At 34.7% G+C, this 21008-nt stretch overlaps 1 protein-coding gene across 1 annotated transcript; it reads right to left on the reverse strand.

Annotated features, from left to right (window-relative positions):
• Positions 1 to 16205: 16205 nt before the first annotated feature.
• On the reverse strand, positions 16206 to 18377 carry LOC128132775 (protein ALP1-like). The gene is made up of 2 exons (XM_052769722.1): positions 18296 to 18377; positions 16206 to 16852 (listed from the first exon to the last, which is right to left on the reverse strand). Exons 1-2 carry the CDS (start codon positions 18375 to 18377, stop codon positions 16206 to 16208), a joined length of 729 nt encoding a protein of 242 aa, XP_052625682.1.
• Positions 18378 to 21008: the final 2631 nt, after the last annotated feature.

Raw genomic sequence — 21008 nt, forward strand, 5'->3', positions numbered from 1 at the left:
TTGAGTGAGTCGACTCGGATGCATTGCTGATTACTTGATTTGGTTTAGCGACTCGGATGTACATAAAAAAGTAAAAACTAGTGTCGATTAAATTTGGTTAATGTCATATTTACTTCTCATACAGCAATGATGTCATTTGTGTTATTCTTTTTTTAGTGTAGGTCCTAAAGACTATTAAATAAAAGATAGAGCCTTTTATTTTACAGGTTTTAATGGTTATGGGGGTGAGTCAAGCGACTATGTCAAATGGAATGATTGGGTGTCTATATCGAGTCCATATAAATATATTAGTTATTTGAATTTTTGAAAAATCGATAAAAATAAACAAAAAAATAAATTAACTCTTGATCACATATTCTTCTTCACACCTTTTCTTCTTCTTCATCCCTCTCTCCCTACAACATTATGTCTCTCCCTTTCATTTTCCCCATCGTAGGGTTTATAATTGTATCTGAAGTAACCACTTGTGTTGTGACTTATGGTGACTTGGTAAGGCGTGTGGAAGATATAATAACACATTGACTCGTGTTCAAATCTTGATGTGGCCATGAAGGTTCACCTATATTGGTTCTAGAACTAGTCAGTACGTGAAATTTTTCCCGAAAACCCTCGTTAGGGATGTTTCATTTCCAAAAAAAAGTACACTCGAAGCCCCACTAATCACGAACGATTAATGAAGATAGGAAATTAGTATGCTAATGAATTCGTCAATGAGCTCAAGTGGACATCGGAGTGTAATGCCTTATTTTCGGTATGATTTTAATTCAAAGTATTGCATTTTTTCTGAAGAACTCGTCGGGTTTGAAGCCCCAACTAAACGTGTTGAAATTGTTTTAGCCGCTGGGTTTCATGAGGCAACTCGACGAGTTGAGGAGTCCCAACTCGTCGAGTTGACCGCTCTGGAGGAAACCTTAATTTTAGGGTTTTGCACCCTATTTAAACACCTTAAGTCCAAGGTGTTGGCCTCATCTCCAGCCTCCAAAGTCCCTAACCCTAATCTTGAAACCCTAAAGCCTTTTTTAGTGTTGTGAGCCCTTTGAGAGTGTATTTTGGTATGTTTGAAGCCCTTGGAAGAAAGAGAAGCTTGGTGCAAGGTGGTGATTCAAATTGGAGCCTTCAAGATCTTGATTCTTTACTTCATTTCTGGTATAAAGTTCTAACCTTGCTTAATATTTGATTAGATATCTTTTTAGGTTAGTTTTGAGGCTTTTAGCCATGTTTTGGTGATTGGTGGGGTTGAAGGTCGTCCCAAGTGCTATTCTTCTAAATTCATGGTCCTCTTGAGGTCTTTTGGCACAAAGGTGCCAACTTTATGGTCTTAAGGGCTCCATGCATGCATTAAGTCCATCTTATGGCTTCTTTTGAACATTTGAGTCTCTTCCAAGCGTACTTGAGAGTAAAGTTGGAAACTTTACGTGTGTTTGCAGCCTTTAAGGACCAGATCTGTATTTTGAGGCTTTGTCTTGGTGAATAAGTGCTTATTGTTTAAGCCTTAACCTTTTAAGCTTAGGGATTTGGTTCTATACCCATTAGGATGGTTCTTAAGGGTAAAGTTGGAAACTTTATCCTTCTAGTCTATACTTTAGTCCAGCTCTGAGTGGTGGACCTTTTAGTTTCGAGAATGGTGACTTAATGGATTAAGAGGTGTGTTTCCTGAAGAACTCGGCGAGTTGGATCGACTTTTCTCGATTTTGCTGGCTAAAGGGGAAACTCGGCGGGTTCATGGGTGAACTCGACGAGTTGGACCAGCTTTTCGCAATTCTATTGATTAATGAGGAAACTCGGAGAGTTGAGTCAAATCGAAATGTTGACTTTGACTTTGACTTTGAACAAGTTTGACCTTTATGGGGTTTTGAAATATTGATCGGTATCTAAGGGATTGTTTCTGTTTAGGGGTTGAGAGAGCTGATTTCCAGGGCCATGAATTGTAGCATGTGTATGTGTTTATTTTGATATATGTTATTATATGTTAGGAGGGGTCGTTTTACCGAGCTCAGCTCCATGCCGGGCGAGGCCCGATGTTGGATGGGGTCCGAAGCCGGGAGGGGCCCACTATATGTTATTGTATGATTGGTATGTGGTATTTTTGGGGAACTCACTAAGCGTTGTGCTTACGGTTTTCAGTTTATGTTTCAAGTACTTCTGGTTCCAAGGGGAAGAGCTCGGGATGATTGAATCGCACACACCATTGGGATTTTGTTATGATGTTTTACTCTGATTTATGACAAATTGATACACTGGTTTACTTCAAATGTTTGGATGATATGGGAAATTACTATTTTATCAATTATTTAAATTGAAAATTTTTTGGACCATATTTTTGGACGTTACACAGAGATCATGTGATAATGATGGAAAGGAAGAAATGTAACAAAGGTATGATGAAAAAACACGAAACATAAGACTTTTTGACTGTAGATGTTTAAGAGTATTTACCCAACAAACAATGATGGTTAGAGGCGAACTACTATGTAGCACGGGGTAGCATGGGCTACCTCTAAAATTTTCTCGTCAAATGTAAATTTAGTGAAAAAATTTCGAAAATCCATCACAAACCCGTTTGAAAATCCGTAAAAAAATCTGTCACAAATTCATTAGCAATCAATCACAAAGTCTGATAATTCTAAATGTAGTGTAAATTTTTCGGTTTAGTGACGAATTTGTGTTGGAAACTTCGTTCGAAAATGAGTTTTTTCTAATACTACAACCCTTAAAAAATTTGTGCAGCCCCTGGTTTTCCAAAGTTTGCCACTGATGGTGGTGACAACAATAATCATTGTAACATCCCAAAAATTCAACAAATTAAAAAAAAAATTAAAACAACCCCTTTGTCTAATAGAAGTGTTACAAAACCATTGTTTCAAAACAATATTTAAAATCAGAGTCTCCCAAGATCCAACTAGTTGTAAAACCAAGGATGTGTATGGTCACGCCTTCGCCTTGCCACGGTCCATTGAAGTACCTGAAACCATAAACCAAAACTGTAAGCACAAAGCTTAGCGAGTTCCCACAAAATACCAACACAAACAAATAACACAAATGCAACAACAACATACTATGTGCCCAGTCAACCTTCGGGTTGGAATACCCCAGACCCTCAATCATCGGGTTGGAATGCCTATATACAATGGGTCCAATCATCATCGGGATGGAATACCTTAGGCCCTCAACCATCGGGTTGGAATGCCAACATACTATGGGTCCAATCATCCTCGGGATGGAATACCCTAGGCCCTCAACCATCAGGTTGGAATGCCAACATACTATGGGTCCAATCATCCTCGAGATAGAATAACCTAGCTTGTTGGCTTATGCACAAAGCAGTAAAGCCTCAGCCATCGACCACACATGCACACATATAACAGATAATCATATAGCAGTCTAAACATAGCATAGCATCATCCTATATACCAGGATACCGATCTAACAGATCACTACAGCACACCATCATACGATAAACCAGAATAACAATCCAAAAGGCCGACCTTGGTACCTTCGACCCGTAAGTACAGTGAGGAAAACTCACCTCGCTGACTGAACATAACTGATGAGGGTCGAATCTGAATCTCAACTCTCAAACCGATACCTGTTTCCACCAAGTAACCAATTCCATCAAAATCCCAAAATACCCATAATACCCTCAAGGTACAACTTTGTCAAAGTCAACGGTCAAGGTCAGCAGTCCATGTTGACCCAACACATCGTGCTGACTTAGAAACACACCATGTTCCGTCTGTACCTAAACAGTCGGGAAAATCCCGACCAATATGTCATGTTGACTTAGAAACACGTCGTGTTTGCCGAAGATCCAACAACTTAATACGTTAAGCCATTTTCCTTGATTCCAAGAGCTCCAAAGCTCAAATCTAGTCCGAAATATGATCCATAGGGATAAAATTTCCAACTTTATCCATTGGGACTACCCAAAAAGGTCCAACACCCAATCCATAAAGCTTAATAATTCAAGGGCTTAACCATTAAGCCTTTAATCCTTAAAGTCCGAAGTCCCTCCTTAATTTCCAGAAGTGATTCTAACACCAAAACCATCCCAAAGGTTGGTGCTTTTTAGACATACATGCCCAATGTATGTCTTGAACCCATATTAGGTCAAAATGAGGATTTATGACCTAATCTCTATGCATGACATCAAAACTTGATTAAAGACCAGATTCAAGACACTACTAGGTCACCTTGACCTGGAGATTCATAAAGTTGCAAACTTTATGAGATCTAACCATTCCAAAATTCAAGAACAAGAAGCAAAAGGGGCAAAATCTTAGATCTAACAACTTCAAATGATAAAAAATCAAGTCTTGTACACTTACAAAGGTCCAAAAGAGTGCCAAACTGAAGAATGGGGGCTTGCTTGCTGGATCTTTGCTTCCTTCTTCCTTCTTTAACTTCAAAAACACCAAACTAGCTCAAAAATAGGAGGGAAAGATGATTAGGGTTTCATTCAGAGTCTAAGGGGATGATGGGGGTTGGGGGTGAATAAACCCTAGCCTTCATATTCCTTTAAATAAGGAGCAAAACCCGGAAGATTAGTGTTTCATTCCAACCATGAACACGCCGTGTTCCAAGAGGCAACTTGTCGTGTTGTCCTTAATGAAATTTGTTTTTCCTCATATTTGGACACGCCGTGTTGGTGCCTCCAACACGCCATGTCAAATCCTTAAAAGGTGATTCATCCCCAAAGTTGCTCCTCAAAATTTCGGGTGTTACAATCATGCTCAAGATCAACAACAGACCTATAATTGCAATACAACTTCAAATCATTGACGATAAAGTTACAATAAAATTTATTAGTTGTGGTGGTCGAAATGACTATTAAAACCACACTTTTTATATATGCTCATATGGTTACCTAATTTACTTTCTAAAATCATACATGATAATAACGATTGTAACTTATGTTATAATAATATTTATGTTATAATAATATTATTAATAAAACAAAAATGAAGGCAATAATTTATTGAATTCATAACTAATGTGTAGCACCCAGACATTAGGTATTTTCCACTTTATCCCTAAATATGAAAATTTGTTGCAAAGTTGGTCCTTATGCCATACGTAATTGGGGCGTACGCATGGCGTGGCTCATTAGATATGAGTACGTTGCGAGTACTCATGGGGTATGTTAGGCGTACTTAGTAGATATGAAAACCCTAACTTTTAGGTTTTTAGCACTATTTAAGCATCCTTATCCCTCAAAACCCTTTCCACTTTCAGGATCCATTCTTCTAAATCTCCCCTTGCAAACCCTAATCCTTTGTGTGAGCCTTTTTGAGCTTGAGAGTGTGTTTTTGTGCTCTTGAAGGAAGAATAAGGCAGTGGAATCATCTTGGAAGCTTCAAGTAATTATAGATCTGGAACTTTCACCTTGCAAGAAACCTCCATAAGGTATATGTAACGCCCATAGATCCGAGTTAGTCAATTTAGAAACGATAAGCGTCAAAAATGACTTTTTGGTAGAAGATTATTTAGAATGAATAATCTTAACTAAGTTGTAGTGGTCGTGACAAGGATTCCAGATATATAAAGAATGCGTAAATCCGAGTTATAACGAAGAAGTTATGACTTGTCAAAGTTTCGCTACAAAACCGACACGACGTTGTGTGACGTAAAAAGTGAATTTACGATAAAATGTTTTTTAGCCTTAGTGATCTAAATGAATGTTGTAGAGTTCATTAAACCAAGAGCGTGCATAAAAAGAACGTCCAAATCTGACGTCGTATGAGGAAGTTATGATTTTTGTAAGTTTCAACTTAGCGGTATGTAGCCCGAAGTTCGAATTTGAGATCGAGAGAGTTTTGGCCAAAACAATCTAAACGAGAATCGAAGATCTCATTGATAGTAGTCCAACGGTGAAAAGACAGACGAAAACGGACGTCAGATGAAGAAGTTATGATTTTCTAACGGAGTTTTCCTGTCCCGACCTACTAAAAATAATATAATAAAAATAAAGTCAAAATTAGCCAACGGAGTCTAAACGAAAGTTGTAGAGCATAATCTCACCTACACGTGGATATAAAGAACGTCGAATACGGATATCATATGCGAAAGTTATGAATTTCTGAAGTTCGAGGCACGCATCCCAAAGTGGGATCGCCCCACGTTCAATTGGGGAACACCTCGCGTTCAGTGCTTGGCTCCGGATTGGCCACATCGATGCTGACTCAACGAATAAGGGATAGGATCGGAACCCTGTGTTCGGGGAACGCCTTGTGTTCGTTTGGGGAACGCCTTGCGTTCGCGGCAGACTTCACCCTATAAATAGAACACAAAGGGCAGCCGTTTGTGGTTGCCAAATCTCTTCTCTCTCACCCTTATTTCATCGATCTACGTGCAAGTTATACCCCCGAAGCCCTGGTATCATCCCGAGACCCGAAGCAAGTCCCGAAGCCCCAAAGATCCCGAGAAAAATAGTTTTCAAGCCAAAAACTCTGCCCGCATGAAGCCCGGTTTTGGAGAAAACGTCCCGGTTTTATCGGAAAAGATAATTTTAAGAGACGAGGAGCTATTCGAGCATCATCTAATCAAGTGAGTGTGTAGTTACTTTCTTCTACCGCATAGATATGAAGTATTTGCTATGAAATACATGTTATGTGTTTATACATTGTTTGTTACTTGAGATGGTTGTTGAATGAATGTTTTATACATGTTTTTAAATGATTTAAACTATATATGTAATTTATATCTACAAATATGTTGGGTAGAACATGGGTAGATGAAATAGCTGGTGTGCGATGAAAGATGAGTTAGGTGATGATAGAAAGGTGATGATATGTAGGTGGTGAGAAATAGGTGATGTGAGATGAGAGGAGGTACCATATCCTCGACCGACGATGTGGAAATGTAGTCATCTACCAGAGTATAGATGGTGACCACTGACTATTCTAGACAGTCATGTGGAAACACCAGTGGGCTGATAACCTGTTGGTGATGAATTACGAGTTCAGGCGATGTTGTAACTACGTATTCATGCGATGATACTCTAACCCTTTACTATGAATTAGGAGTTCAGGCGATGTTGTAACTACGTATTCATGCGATGATACCCAAACCCTTACTGGACACGTATTGACCCTAGCATCTATAGACTTAGTGCCTTATAATAATACGATGGTAGCTATGGATTTAGTACGGTGTAGATGAACCTTGGTAGCTATGGATTTAGTGTTTGTTATAGGAACCTCGGGCAACAATGGACTTTGTGCCAATTCCTTAGGTCAAACCTTAGGAACGAATGAATAAAGGATAGTTGATTCTTAGGGTAAAACCTTAATAAATAAAGAAGATAATGGGGATGGGTAATTGGGTTGATTGTTTGATGATTGAATATAATAATTATATTATTGTAGGTTGAAAACCCTATATGCTCACTAGGCTCTCAAGCCTGACCCACTCAATTTTCTTTGCATTATAGGTAATGGCACAAGAGTATAAGTTGGTGGACTTGAAGAGAGATTTTGGATTATAGATCAGTAGGTATAAATAACTGTTGTAAGGTCTATTTTATACTATTTATGCTTTTGGTCTGTATCGGAACATGACATCCCGAGATTTTGTTATTTAATGAAAATACATTTCTTTAAAGAAATTTTTTGATAAATTCTTATCACCTTTTGTTTTGGGAACAAATTCCGCAACAATTTTCTTTAAACGGTTACTCTGGTTTTAAAACGAAGCATAAACAAATCGGTCTTTTCTGGCTGTGAAAATGGGGATGTCACAGTATAAAGTTAGGAGCTTGGTGAATGTTTCCTTAAATCTTGCTAAGTTCTTAAGTTTTGTGCATTTGGTCCCATAATCTTGGTGTTCATGAATACGTCTTACTCTAAACCATAAAACTTGTCCTTTTAGACGTTTATGAGTTCTAGGAACCATAAAAATGTGACCTTAGTCCCTTTATTCCCTCCATGCAAGAGTTATGATGCTTGGGTTTGTGTTTTAAGTTAGGGTTTTGGGTTTTGGACCACTTCTAGTCGTGGAATGTCATAAAGTTGCAAACTTTATGACTTAAAATGATATTTGGCACTAGATCTAAACTTTGGATGTAAAATCTTAATATAATAACCACTTAATGAGGAAAAGAAGATTCAGGTCGAGTACGTTGGGCGTACTATGCAAAGGCCCTATAACCTGGCCAAGGGTCTACTACGTCAAGCGTAGTTACTGAGTACGCTTGATGTACTCAATCTGTGTGACCCCTTTGACTTTTTGACCTTTACTTTCACCGGGAATTTGACTAAATTTGACTTAGGGGAATTTTGGGTAATTTGAGAAGTAGTCTGAGATTAGGTCTCTATTTGTTGTATAGGTAACATGTAGAATTGGTATTTGGAGCAACATTCATTTCACCTATATTTCAGATTTTCAGGTGAAATTTCCTCACTATACTTGTGGGTCGAAAGTACTAATGTGGCCCACTGGATTATATATCTTGGTATATTGGATTGATGTTATGCTAGTTATATGATAGATGGTAGATCTGTATGATTACTTGTGTTCACTGAGTATGTGTTAGACTGATAGATCTGTATGATTGTCTGTACTTGCTGGTTATTGAGTGTTATTGTATCTGTCGGCATGTTATGGTTTGCTGGGTTGAGGCGGTCCTGCTTTGTGTTGAAGGCCAAGATACCCGAGGCGGTCCTGATAGACTGAATGCCCGAGAGGCAGTCCAGTCAGGCCGAAGGCCCAAAGAGCGGTCCAGATAAGCAGTAGGCCATGCGAGGCGGTCCAGTCAGGCTGAAGGCTCATATATGTATGTTATTATCTGTTTGGTTGTATGTGGTACTTTGGGGGAACTTACTAAGCTTTGGCTTACAGTTTTATTGTTATGGTTTAAGGTACTTCAGAGGATAGGGTCAAGGAGAAGGCTTGATTGTGCACATCCTTCAGATTTTTATGAGATTGTGATTTTGGGATACTCTGATTTATGATTATGACTTTTGGAAACTAAGTTTTGTAAGCATTTACGGTTTTTGAATGGTTTTAAAAATGAAAATTTTACCTTGATTTTTTGGATGTTACATAATACCACTGGTGGAGCTATCAACTTTTGATCTTGAAGAAACACAGATGTCGATAATCCCCATTTATTCTAACACCTAAATGAAACATTGATCGTTTTTCTTTTTCTTTTTCCATGTTCCCTTTTGATTTTCACATGTAAAGACTATAATTTGACAACTTTTTGCTCAACAGGGTTTGATTTTATATTCATTGGGAGATCGATGGTAGTGGTGGTGGAATAAATCGATTGATGATAGTGGTGAGAGATGGATGGATGTCTATGGTGATGTTGGTTGGAGGTGATGCTAATAGTGGTGTGTGGTAGTAGTAGAAGGTTTTCTTGATGTTCAATAAAAATTTATAAATATTACTTACTTAGTATAATTATTACTTTAATATGTATGAAAAAGATATAACTAAATAGAAAATACTACATGTTATGTTGATATCATCACCACATGACATGCCATATACTTACGTAGACATAAGAATCGAATGTTGGTATCATCACCACATGACATGCCATATACTCACGTAGACATAAGAACCGAATGAACGCTTCATGTTTCTATTAATGGCTTTATTAACATGGCTTTTGAAACTTTAGGGGTCTATAATACTCAAAAAAAGGTTTTAGTGACCAAATAAGGACATAATCAATACTTCATAGAGTTATAGTAACACTAACTCTATCTTTTTATATATGGTTACGAACAAGTTGATATCTCAACTCATATTGGTTTAAAACCTAAAAAGGTTCGTATTCCTTAAATTATTGATAATTATTAATTTCATTTCATTGATTATGGTGTTTTGTGTTTTTTCCTGAAAGATCTTTCTGGCCACTTTTGTCTACATTGCACAAACCTTTTAACTCATAGACCATTTGTTTTTTAGAATATCATAGAACTAAAAATGTTAGTGTGTCCTCTTCTTGGAACACACTTGGGTTAACCACTTCTTACATCTTTACAAGTGTTCACATATACTTAAAAAAACACATATTTTTCTTTCTTTCTTCCATCGACATCAACTTCTTCCCAAAGATCTTCCATTGTCTCTTTTGCACCACCTCAAGCCAAGACCCTATCGTCGGTGACTCTTTTTCCAACGCCGCTACCGTCCATGGATTTTCACTAACCACTATCGTCATCCATCGGTACAGATCTTCACGCCCACCCCTTGAGGTACACCTCTCGACATATAGTCTCTTCTTTATTTTTTATCAAGTCAACTTTTTATTTTATTATTTTTTAGGTTTTCTTTTTTAATAAAATCTTTGTAATTAGATTTGGGGATTTTGTTGTTTGTGTCACTCATGTTCTATAAGTCAACTAAGCTACTAAATCTTATAAATGTGGTTCTTCGCTTTTCATAATTAAAGAAAATGGATGGTGTCATTTGTGTAAATTTATGTTTGTCATTATTAAATGTGTATACATTTTCACAATGTACATAAACAATTTAGAATGGCTTGTGGGGTGGGGGTGTGGGTGTTTACGTCAGGATAGGATAGGGTAGGGTAGGATAGGATAGGATAGGATAGAATAGAATAGGATAAGATATGATATGTATATATATATATATATATATATATATATATATATATATATATATATATATACACACACACACAAGGTTATAACCCATGTAAAACAGAGTTACATATAAAGCAGTTAACCTTTAGGACATTAGCGATAAACAAAGTTTACGTTATTACTTATTATAAAGGATAAATACATGTACATATATTACTTATGGGTAAATAAAATGCATTGCCTAAACTGTTAAAAAGAATAAAGGTAATAGTAAGAAAGAAAGTATGATACTATAAGATACAAATAATGGAAGTAGGTTGCTATTCTATATGCTATAATACACAAATTACAACACTCTTTAAGAAGAAATGTAGAAAATCCATTAATAAACATCAAAAGAAGAAAACAAGGAGTACTTTCAGATATATCATTGAGATACCCTAAGGCTCATTAAGGTGTCAGTCACAACAAGAAATTTCCAAGTCTAGAAACCAAGCTAAAAGAGTCTCGTACATGTAATAGTTGTATCTATGCTAATATTATATCTTGGTAATGTAATGTTTTTGGAGAATTATATTACCCTAAAGCCTCCTAAGTTTATGCAAAAAAAAAGATGTTTAAGTTACGTCAAATACAAGTTACATAAACAACAAAATACACTTATTAAGGTTTTCTACACACCTAGACCATGAACTCTTCCCTAGAAACACACTTTGATCGTGAACTACCCTTTAGGGATCATGTTGGCCGTGAACACACCCCAAGAAGACACTTTGGCCGTAAACCCCCCACAAGCCATCACACATTGGCCGTAAACCACCATAAAGGGGAGCATCTTGACCATGAACGCCATTCTAGGCAAACTTTAGGTCGTAACACCCCCCCCCCCCCATGATACCTTTTTGGCCATAAACTACCCTAGAGAACTACCTTTTGAGCGTAAATCATAGTTTATGGTCCATTTGGACCGTGAACCCTTTTCAACTCAATGGTGTTCACGGTGGGTGCAAGCTGTAATGCGTAGATATCCAATACAACCTCAGTTATTCATGCATTATCCAACAATAACCAAAGTAAACATCTTATCATTTCCTTATCCCATATTAGGGACCGTGAACTACATTTCCCCATTTCACAACTCACATTTGCATTCTGTAAACCACGAAAACACTCTCAAGGCTTCATCCAAGTTCAAGAACCAATTCCTTCATCAACCCTCCTAAGTTCTTGTAAGTGTTTATGTCTAGTAAGAGTTTCATACAGTTAGATATTTTAAACTCCAACTCATACATAAATTTATGTGTTTATAATCTTATCCTAGAAAAAATTCTCAAGAGGATCACCCCACACTTCAAGTGTTCTAGGCTCTAACTCCTCATCCCATCTCTTCACCCACACTATCTACTACCCAAGGTGAGCTTCATACCCCTCTTTTTGATGTTTTTCATGGTTTTGGGGGAGGATACAAGTCAAGGTTTTGTTTGAATCTAGTTATTCTTGCTTGTTAGACATGTATACTAAGTTATATGTGTGTTATATCTTTGAAAACTCCATGTGAAATAGTTTCTTGAGTTCGAAATTTTGGGATGATTTTAGTGGTTAAACCATAATACTCAAATGATGGAAAGTATCAAAACTAGTATGTTTACAATATGTGATGTTACAAGTCTTATGACAAAAACTCCAAAGGATTTCCTAAAAATTTGCTCAAAACCAAATTGATGAACAAAATATTGAAAGTGGTTAGGAAATGGAAATCAGTAAGTAGGTTTGTGAGTCGCGTATGCTGAAGTAGTTTGATGTATTTTTGAACTTACTCACCATTGTTTCTTTTGTGTAATTCAAAAACATAAACATGATGTAAAACAATGTAAGTTTGTTATATTGATGTATGATGTTTGAATTTGCTATGTTTCATTTATACTCAATTGTTGTGATACTGCACAATGAAGTCACCCACCTCCGGACGTTTTCGCCGCCTGGTCCGGGGGTGTGACAATGTCAATTCCTTTTGGTATCGTGGGGATCTCTTTTCATTCGAAAACATGTTTTTCCAAAGTCTGAAGCAATTTCATTCAAAATATGTAAACTAATAGATCAATTTCATTTAAAACCTACAAACACTCATAATCCATGGCCACTTTTCACAATAAATCATAAATATGATAGAAAAATAGAAAAACATTGTTTAGTTCACAGATAGATAGAAATGAAAATAAACATGCTATTGAAACACCAACTAACACAAAAATTTGAGCTTTGATTATTAATCATCAAGTACAAAAGGTAGGGAATGCCGAATAGCATATCATTAATCTATGGAAAAGTTAATCTTTAGCCATAAATGAGATAAATAACAAAAGTAAATATAACTTTTGGAATTTGAACAAGTTGTTTGGGACGTGAAAAATATATAAAATAATCATTCCATTTTAGTGGTTTTTAACATTGCATACCTTTACTATGAAATTTGAAGTTTTTGATGGATAATTCACTTAGAACAAAGTGATATTTTTTCAATTCCAATTCCTTGTCCATGGTTCCTCTCAAATATTGCTCAATGGTATGAGTTATGTATGATCATTCTTTTAAGCTAGATCCTAATCAAAAGCTTCATCAATATGGTCTGTCTTACAACTGATATACAATTTATGATTTATGGTATTAATATGATGATATTGAGTGGGCTATACACATATAGATTGTGTTTGACGCGCCACAACTAGTTGATAAGCTAGTTTTTTTTTTTAAAGTTTTAATGTTTGTCAAACCAAAAAGTAGCTTATAAACTAGTTTTTTTAAAAAGATACTTAGACTATGTTTGGCGTACTAGCTAAAAAGCTAGTTGTTAGCTGAAAGCTAGTTGATTGCTGAAAAGCTGGGTGTTAAATAAAAAGCTAGCTGATAGCTGAAAAGCTAGCTGATAAAAAATAACATTTGGTAAAACTAGCTAAAAAGCTAGTTGAAAAATAAGAAATGACATAAAAGGACATTTAAAAGAATATGCTTTTATAATTAATTAAGGGGTATATTTGGAAAATTTTAAAAAAGCTCATTAAAAGCTAATATAAGGTTGTGTTTGGCGCACCATAGCTAGCTTATTTTTTGAGTTCTTTTTATGTTGTCGTGTTTGGCAAACCAAAAAGTAGCTTATAAGTTAGCTTTTTGGAAAGTTACTTAGACGAGTTTTTTAGGAGCTTTTTTAAAATTTTCCAAATATATCCTTTAATTAATTATATAAACAAATACTCTTAAATGTCCTTTTATGTAATTTTATATATTTCAGCTAGTTTTACCAAACGTTATTTTTTATCAGTTAGCTTTTCAGCTATCAGCTAGCTTTTTATTTAACAACTAGTTTTTCAGCTATCAGCTAGCTTTTTATTTAACAATTAGATTTTCAGCTATCAGCTAGCTTTTCAGCTAGTACGCCAAGCATAGCCTAAGGGCCTATTTGATATGTAGCTGACTGGGTCCGGTCAGCTTTTTTGGTTGAATCGGTCCAGTTAGTCTGTTTGATAAAGATCTAATCATGTCTGACTCGGTCTAATGTGCTGACTCGGTCATGAAAAACGTCTGACTCGGTCCCAGGTGAAAAAGAGGCCGACCAAACATTTCCCACATTGCCCATCGTGAATGACCCGTCTTTTCCCCCTCCTCCGTTTCTATCTTCGCCTTTGCTCCCCCTTCTGTCATCATCGGTGCAACCCTCCTCCTCCACCTACTCCAACGCAACTTCATCTGATCGATGCCTTCGTCGCCCACATTCGGTGCCGTCATACCCATCGACGTTGTCTCCTCCTTCTTTCCCACATCCTCCGAAATGTCTCTCCCTCTCTTAATCAATCTGTAATTTGTTCTTTATTTTTCAATTTTTACTTTGATAGTCGATCCTCAAAAATCGATTTTGGATTTGTTGGTCGAATCCCCTGATGTCGGTTACCAATTACTGTTGATTTCTTCTGGTAAGCTGTAATTGACTCAATGTTGATGATTTTTACAATGTTTTTTTTATTTTGATACACAATTACAATAGTGATTATATACAATATTGTTTCTGATCATGCTAATTGCTATAGTTATACACTTGTTTTCTGAATTTTGATTCTTTGACAACTTGATTTTTGGAATGGTTTCCAGTTTTGCTTGATTTTTCCAATTGTTTCTAAGATATCATCACTAAAGAATCACCACACTCCGATATGGTTATGTTTTGGAACAAGTTGGGCTCAAGTTGATTTCAAGGTATCATCATCTTCTTTGGAATATGAGAACAAGATTGTATCTGTGAATGAAGAGAAGAGTAACGTTATGAGTTATTACATCTACTTTTAACCATATTCGGTCCATCTTTTGTACTCAATTGGTTACACATCACTGTAGACGGAAATGTATTTCACTTTAAGTTATAGCATTTTATGTTAATTTTACATCATTAACCTCTATTAATAACTTTCATTTTATAACAATTTGTTGTATTTTACTTTCATTTTATAGAACTCTACTTTTAATTTAAATCCAAAAAGTTACAACAGTCAGTTTATTGCATTTTACTTAATTACACTAATTAATGTGTTATTATAAAAAAATTTGTTGGAGGGTAATATAGTCATTTTGCACGGTCAGTCGTATACAAAACCAAACATCAAGTTTCAATCAGAAGTTAACTCAGTCATAACTTCTAACCCAGTCAGCTTTGACTATCAAGCGAGCCCTATGTAGCTTTTTAAAAAGCTAGCTTATAAACTACTTTTTAGCTTTTCAAACATGACAACTTAAAAAAACTCAAAAAATAAGCTAGCTTTTCAGCTGGCTGTGTTGTGGCGCGCCAAACACAACCTTAGACTAGCTTTTTTTAGAGTTATTATTTTTTTTCAAATATACCCTCAATTCATTATAAAAACACATTCTTTTAAATGTCTTTTTATATCATTTTATATTTTTCACCTAGCTTTTCAGCAAGTTTTACTAAACAATATTTTTTATTAGCTAGCTTTTTATTTATCAGCTAGCTTCTCAGCTATCGACTAATACACCAAACATAATCATAGAAACAACAATTATGTAATTGTGATAATTTTTTAATAATATGCAAAAACAACATTGAGATTGCAAAGGGTTATTGATGAAATCTAATGACTTGCAAATCGACAACTTTTCCTTTTGTTGCTCGAATTTGAGCATCCATTATAGCTCTATAACTAAGCCTACACTTGCATTTGGGCATTCCGTTATAATGAAGAATAAGAGCATTGGGTGTGGACAACAAGATGCAACACCAAGTTGTGCCACCTCACATGCCACCTAAGCTAATGGTGTTATGACACCAAGTGGAGAAATGAGCAAAAAGATGCAACAAGATGCAACACCAACTTTTTGAAAATAAATATTTTTATTTACTATTTCATTTTTTTGTTACTTTTTTTTTCCATTTTATAATTTATTTTTTATTTATTTCGATTTTTTTTTAAATTGATACAAATATTTTTTAAATATAAATAATAAATAAAACATAATGTTTAAAAATTAAAAAAAAAATTTAATTTTTAAAGATTAAAATTAACATAAAGACTAAATTACACATAATATCCAAAAACAAAAAAAGAAATAACATCCAAATTCAAAAAAAAAAAAAAAAAGACAACGCTATTCGTTATCGTTATTGTTACCATAGAAGATATAATCCGCTAAATCCTCTCGAAGTTGTCTGTGTTTATTTGCGTCCTGAATGTCAACAACGCGATGCAAATAATCTGTTGTTCCTGGTTGAAACTGAACGTGTCTGGGCTCTGTTGGGATATAGTGTGCAATATTTCTCCTTTTATCTTCTACTACCATGTTATGCATTATGATACATGCATACATGATATATCGTAAAGTTTCTAAATCCAATGGTCGTGCTGCATGTTCGACTATATGCCACTTCGCCTTTAGCACTCCAAAAGCACGTTCCACATCCTTACGTGCTCTTTCTTGTCTTCTCTTAAAAAATTTGTCTCGTTCTTCAACCGGGTGGCGGAATGCCTTCACGAATGTGGAATACTGAGGATATATTACATCTGTAAGGTAATACCCATATTTGTATTCGTTTCTATTCACCGTGAAAGGAGCATCCAGGGCTTTTCCATTCAAAAGATCGTCGAATGTTGGCGACTGATCAAGAACGTTGACGTCGTTGTTGGAACCCGCAACCCCAAAAAATGCATGCCAAATCCATAAATCTTGAGAAGCGACAGCCTCTAACACCAATGAAGGTGATCCGTGATGACCACTTGCGTATTGCCCTTTCCATGCTACCGGACAATTTTTCCATTTCTAGTGTGTGCAATCAATGCTTCCGATCATTCCGGGAAACCCATGACGTTCTTCATGCGCCGCATACAATTCTTGCAAATCATGCAACGAAGGTTTCCGCAAATACACGTCTCCAAAAGTTTCAACAACACCCCTTGACAATGTATACAAACTCTCTCTTTCGGTTCTTTCGGACATTCTCATATAGACGTCCATGGTGTCGGGTGACTCCCCCATAGCCATCAAACGAATGGCCGCAACACATTTCCGCAACGTTGTAAACCCCCGTCTACCTCTAGCATTATATCTTAATTGAAAAAATTCGTACCTAAACATAAATTAACTACAGTTTAAAAATATATTGCATATGTTGTAAAATTAAAGAAACATGTAGTACATTTTTATTTATTTGGTATAAAAATATAGTAAACAAATGATACCGGCTTTCCAAGGCGTTGGCGATTCGTAAGAACACATCCCTACTCAAACGAAATCTTCTTTTGAAGTCCTTCGCCACGTATACACAATTATCCACAAAGTAATCGCGATATAGATGTTCGTGTCCTTCCTCGCGATTTCTGTTTAACATTGCACGTCCTGTTAATAGCGGGGTTGGGTCTGGTTGTAGCAGGTCGGTAGTGTAATAATGATACATCATCCTAAAGAAAATATCGTCATCTGAATCATCGGACGAGTCAAAAGGATCCATATTTTTTTTTGAAGATAATTGAAAGTATGTAGAGAGGATAAGAGAAAGTGTGTGAAAATTTTAATAAAATGAGAGTATTTATAGGATAAAATGTTTTTTTTTTATAATTTTTTTTTTCAAACCGTTGCAAACTCAAACGGTCATTTTCTTCCGTTTCTTCCGTCGCCACGCCAACGAGAATCACCTCGATGAGATGCAACGAGCAGGGGGGGTGTTCCCCCTATTACGACGGCGTCGAGAGATGCCAGATCACCCTCGTCGAACCTCGTTTGGACCCATACCGACTACTCTAAACAAAGAAATACGTTAAAGTAATCTTCAACAACTGTTTTTTCAAGGGAATAATAAGATCGGCAAACTGGATATTCAAATTTGGTGTAATACTGTAGAGCCAAAATGTAACGAAAAAAATATATATAGGATTGGGCTTCTAATGGACTTAAGGGTAATTGATTTGTATATTTAGAATATGGGCTCATGAGTTGTTTGGCACATGAAAAAAAAAAATTCTAAGCATCTATTTTATAGAATGAAGATTAAAATACAAGGTTTTCAAAATTTACTTATTATTTTCGAACTTAAAGGAAAATAAGTATTTAATTATTTATTGATATTTTCTGATTTTAAATTTGATGGTTGGTCTTATTGAAAAAAATAGAAGACAAGAGTAAAATGTGACAAATCTTAGTTATTGAGAGGGACCAAAAGGTAAATTCTGAAAATCGAGGTTGACTTGGTCGACATGAAGAAGGAAAGGCAGCAGCGCCACTGCCGGCGGCGGTGGCTGTGACGTCCGACAGTGGTGGTGGTGCCATGTGACGCAATCTTGTTCAAGCAAACATCAATGGAAGTTCAGAATTCTTATTGTCGCACAAGTTTGTATGGGATTCAGTAAATCTAAGTAAATTGCTTTTAGAAACATGAAATTGGTTGGAATTAATTAAATGTATGTCAAATTGGATTTGGGTTATGGGAATACACTTTATATGGAGCATAAAAACATCAAGAATCGAATGATTTTGTTAATGATTTGAAGTCTTGTATGAATATGCTTTAAGTTCTTGAAATGTTTCCATGACAATTTAGGTTGTGTTTGACGTGCCACATCTAGTTGATAAACTAGTTTATTTTTCGAGTTTTTTTATATTATCGTGTTTGGTAAACCAAAAAGTTGCTTATAAACTAGCTTATAAGCTAGTTTTTTGAAAAGCTACTTAGACTAACTTTTTATATGTTTTTTTTTAAATTTTCCAAATACACCCCTTAATTAATTATAGAAACACATACTCTTATATGTCTTTTTATGTAATTTTATATATTTCAGATAGCTTTTCAGCTAGTTTAACCAAACGTTATTTTTTATCAGCTAGCTTTTCAGCTTGTACGCCAAACATAGCCTTAAAGTGATGAATGAACCAAGTCTACGCAGATATTAGATGAAATGAAACTTGACAAAATACATGTTGTAAAGTAGTTAGCAACTATAATGCTGCTTGATGTCAAAATTGGAAGTTAGAATGGAACAAAAGCATGTAAATTGATGATTATACAAAGTCAAACAGTGAGGGTTAAAAATCAAAATCACTTGGATTAGCCTTAATACACAATAGAATTAAGTTGGGACTTATGAAATATTATTGACAAAGAGTTATTACCATCAAACCATCAAGAAAATGTAGCTATGTATCTTGATGATAATCATTAAGCTAAAAAGGGAACATATTTGACTTTTGATAAAAAAAAAGCCATACTTTGTATAAGAATTGGAAATTTATGATTTTAGTTAAAATGATGGTTAGTTTTTGCTACTTGGAACAAGTACCAGTTACATGATAATATTTAGTTTAAAGCACAAGCGACATGGGTAAGAAAGGAATGGAATGGAATTTGGAATTCCATCGATAATAACATAAAAGTAGAAGGGATTAAAAATTTGGAAAACTCTAACAATTTGAAACTATTAGATGGCAACATTTAGTTGGAAATACAAGTATTTTGTTAAACATCATTTAGTTGTAAAAAGACTAGAAGTTAATTATTTTAGTTAAATTGCAGTTTTAAAAAAGTGCAAAAAAGAAAAAAAATAACATAATTCGGTCAAGATAAGAAGAGGTTTGTTTAGTCTAAAAATGACTTAAACAGATACAGTTAAAATCAAAAATATATATTTTAGTACATTGAGATACAAATGAATATGAGATAGACTTTGAATAATATTTTTAAAAGAATTGGGAACATATAGAAGCAAATTAAATGGAAATTACTTGGTCTTACGACGATTTCCATTTTTGGAAACTTTAACGGGCTAAAACGCCAAAAATGACATAAAAGAATAAAAAGAGAGATGTTTTGATTTCTAAGCATTATAATGAATTTATAAGCATGTTATAACTTGAAAGTTACTTAAATGGTATGTTAAAACATAAGAAAACTACATTTCCGAAAAGCAGGACTCTTAAATGAGAAAAATGTCAAAAAGTGACTAAATGGAAATTGGTTTAAAAGGTTGTATGAACCTCTACACATGTTTTAAACATTATTGGTATATGTTTGGGCTATATTTCATGGAGTTTATACACATTTATGCAAGAAAATTACTAATTGGTAAAAAGTGTGACAAAAAGCAAAAATGTCCAAATACGAATATTATGATTTTATGAAGCATGTTTAACTATTGAATTTGATATGAAAGGCTATTGGAATAACTAGAATGTATTAGTCATCATCTGATAGTTGAATTGAAGAAAAAAAAACAAGGAAATTTGGTTAAAGACTGAAAAAGCAGAAAAAAAAAAAAGAAAGGCTTGTGAGACATGTTTGACTATTGGAACGAGTTTGAAATAATGTTAGAATGACTAGACTAAAATAGTCATGAAATAGTTATGAGTCATGAAGCAACTTATTAAGTTATACTAAGTTTGTAAAATAAAATAAATTGTTATGTATGAAAAATAAGACCTAAAAGGGTTATACCGTTATAGAATGAATTCTTAGGTAATGGAATACCTAATAAACATTTTTATTCTAATAAATGAAGGTTTTTTTTGCCACATGTCAATCTCTCAAAAGTTTTGACACTTGTCATTTTGTGGTACTTTTGAAATAAATAATATCCACATGTCAATTTCTAGGTTTTTTTAATTTTTAAAATTAAAAAGCCACGTAATACATATAGCTATATAAGTAAAATATTAAATGTAATAAATATGATCTTAAATTACAATAAATATGTTTTTTCTTCCTTATTTTAAAATTTAATTTTAAAAAAATACTTAGTATTTATATTTTAATATTTAATTTTTTTAATTAACTCATTTAATACATGAGTCTTACATCTAGTTAAACAATATGAAATATGAAATAGTTGCAGAAATATAATTGTTGGAATTAAATAGGTTTGATGCAAGATCAAATAGCTTGGAAAATGGATTAAAATTAGATGCTAT

Source organism: Lactuca sativa, chromosome 3 (genome assembly GCF_002870075.4).
Source record: "Lactuca sativa cultivar Salinas chromosome 3, Lsat_Salinas_v11, whole genome shotgun sequence".
NCBI lineage: Eukaryota > Viridiplantae > Streptophyta > Magnoliopsida > Asterales > Asteraceae > Lactuca > Lactuca sativa.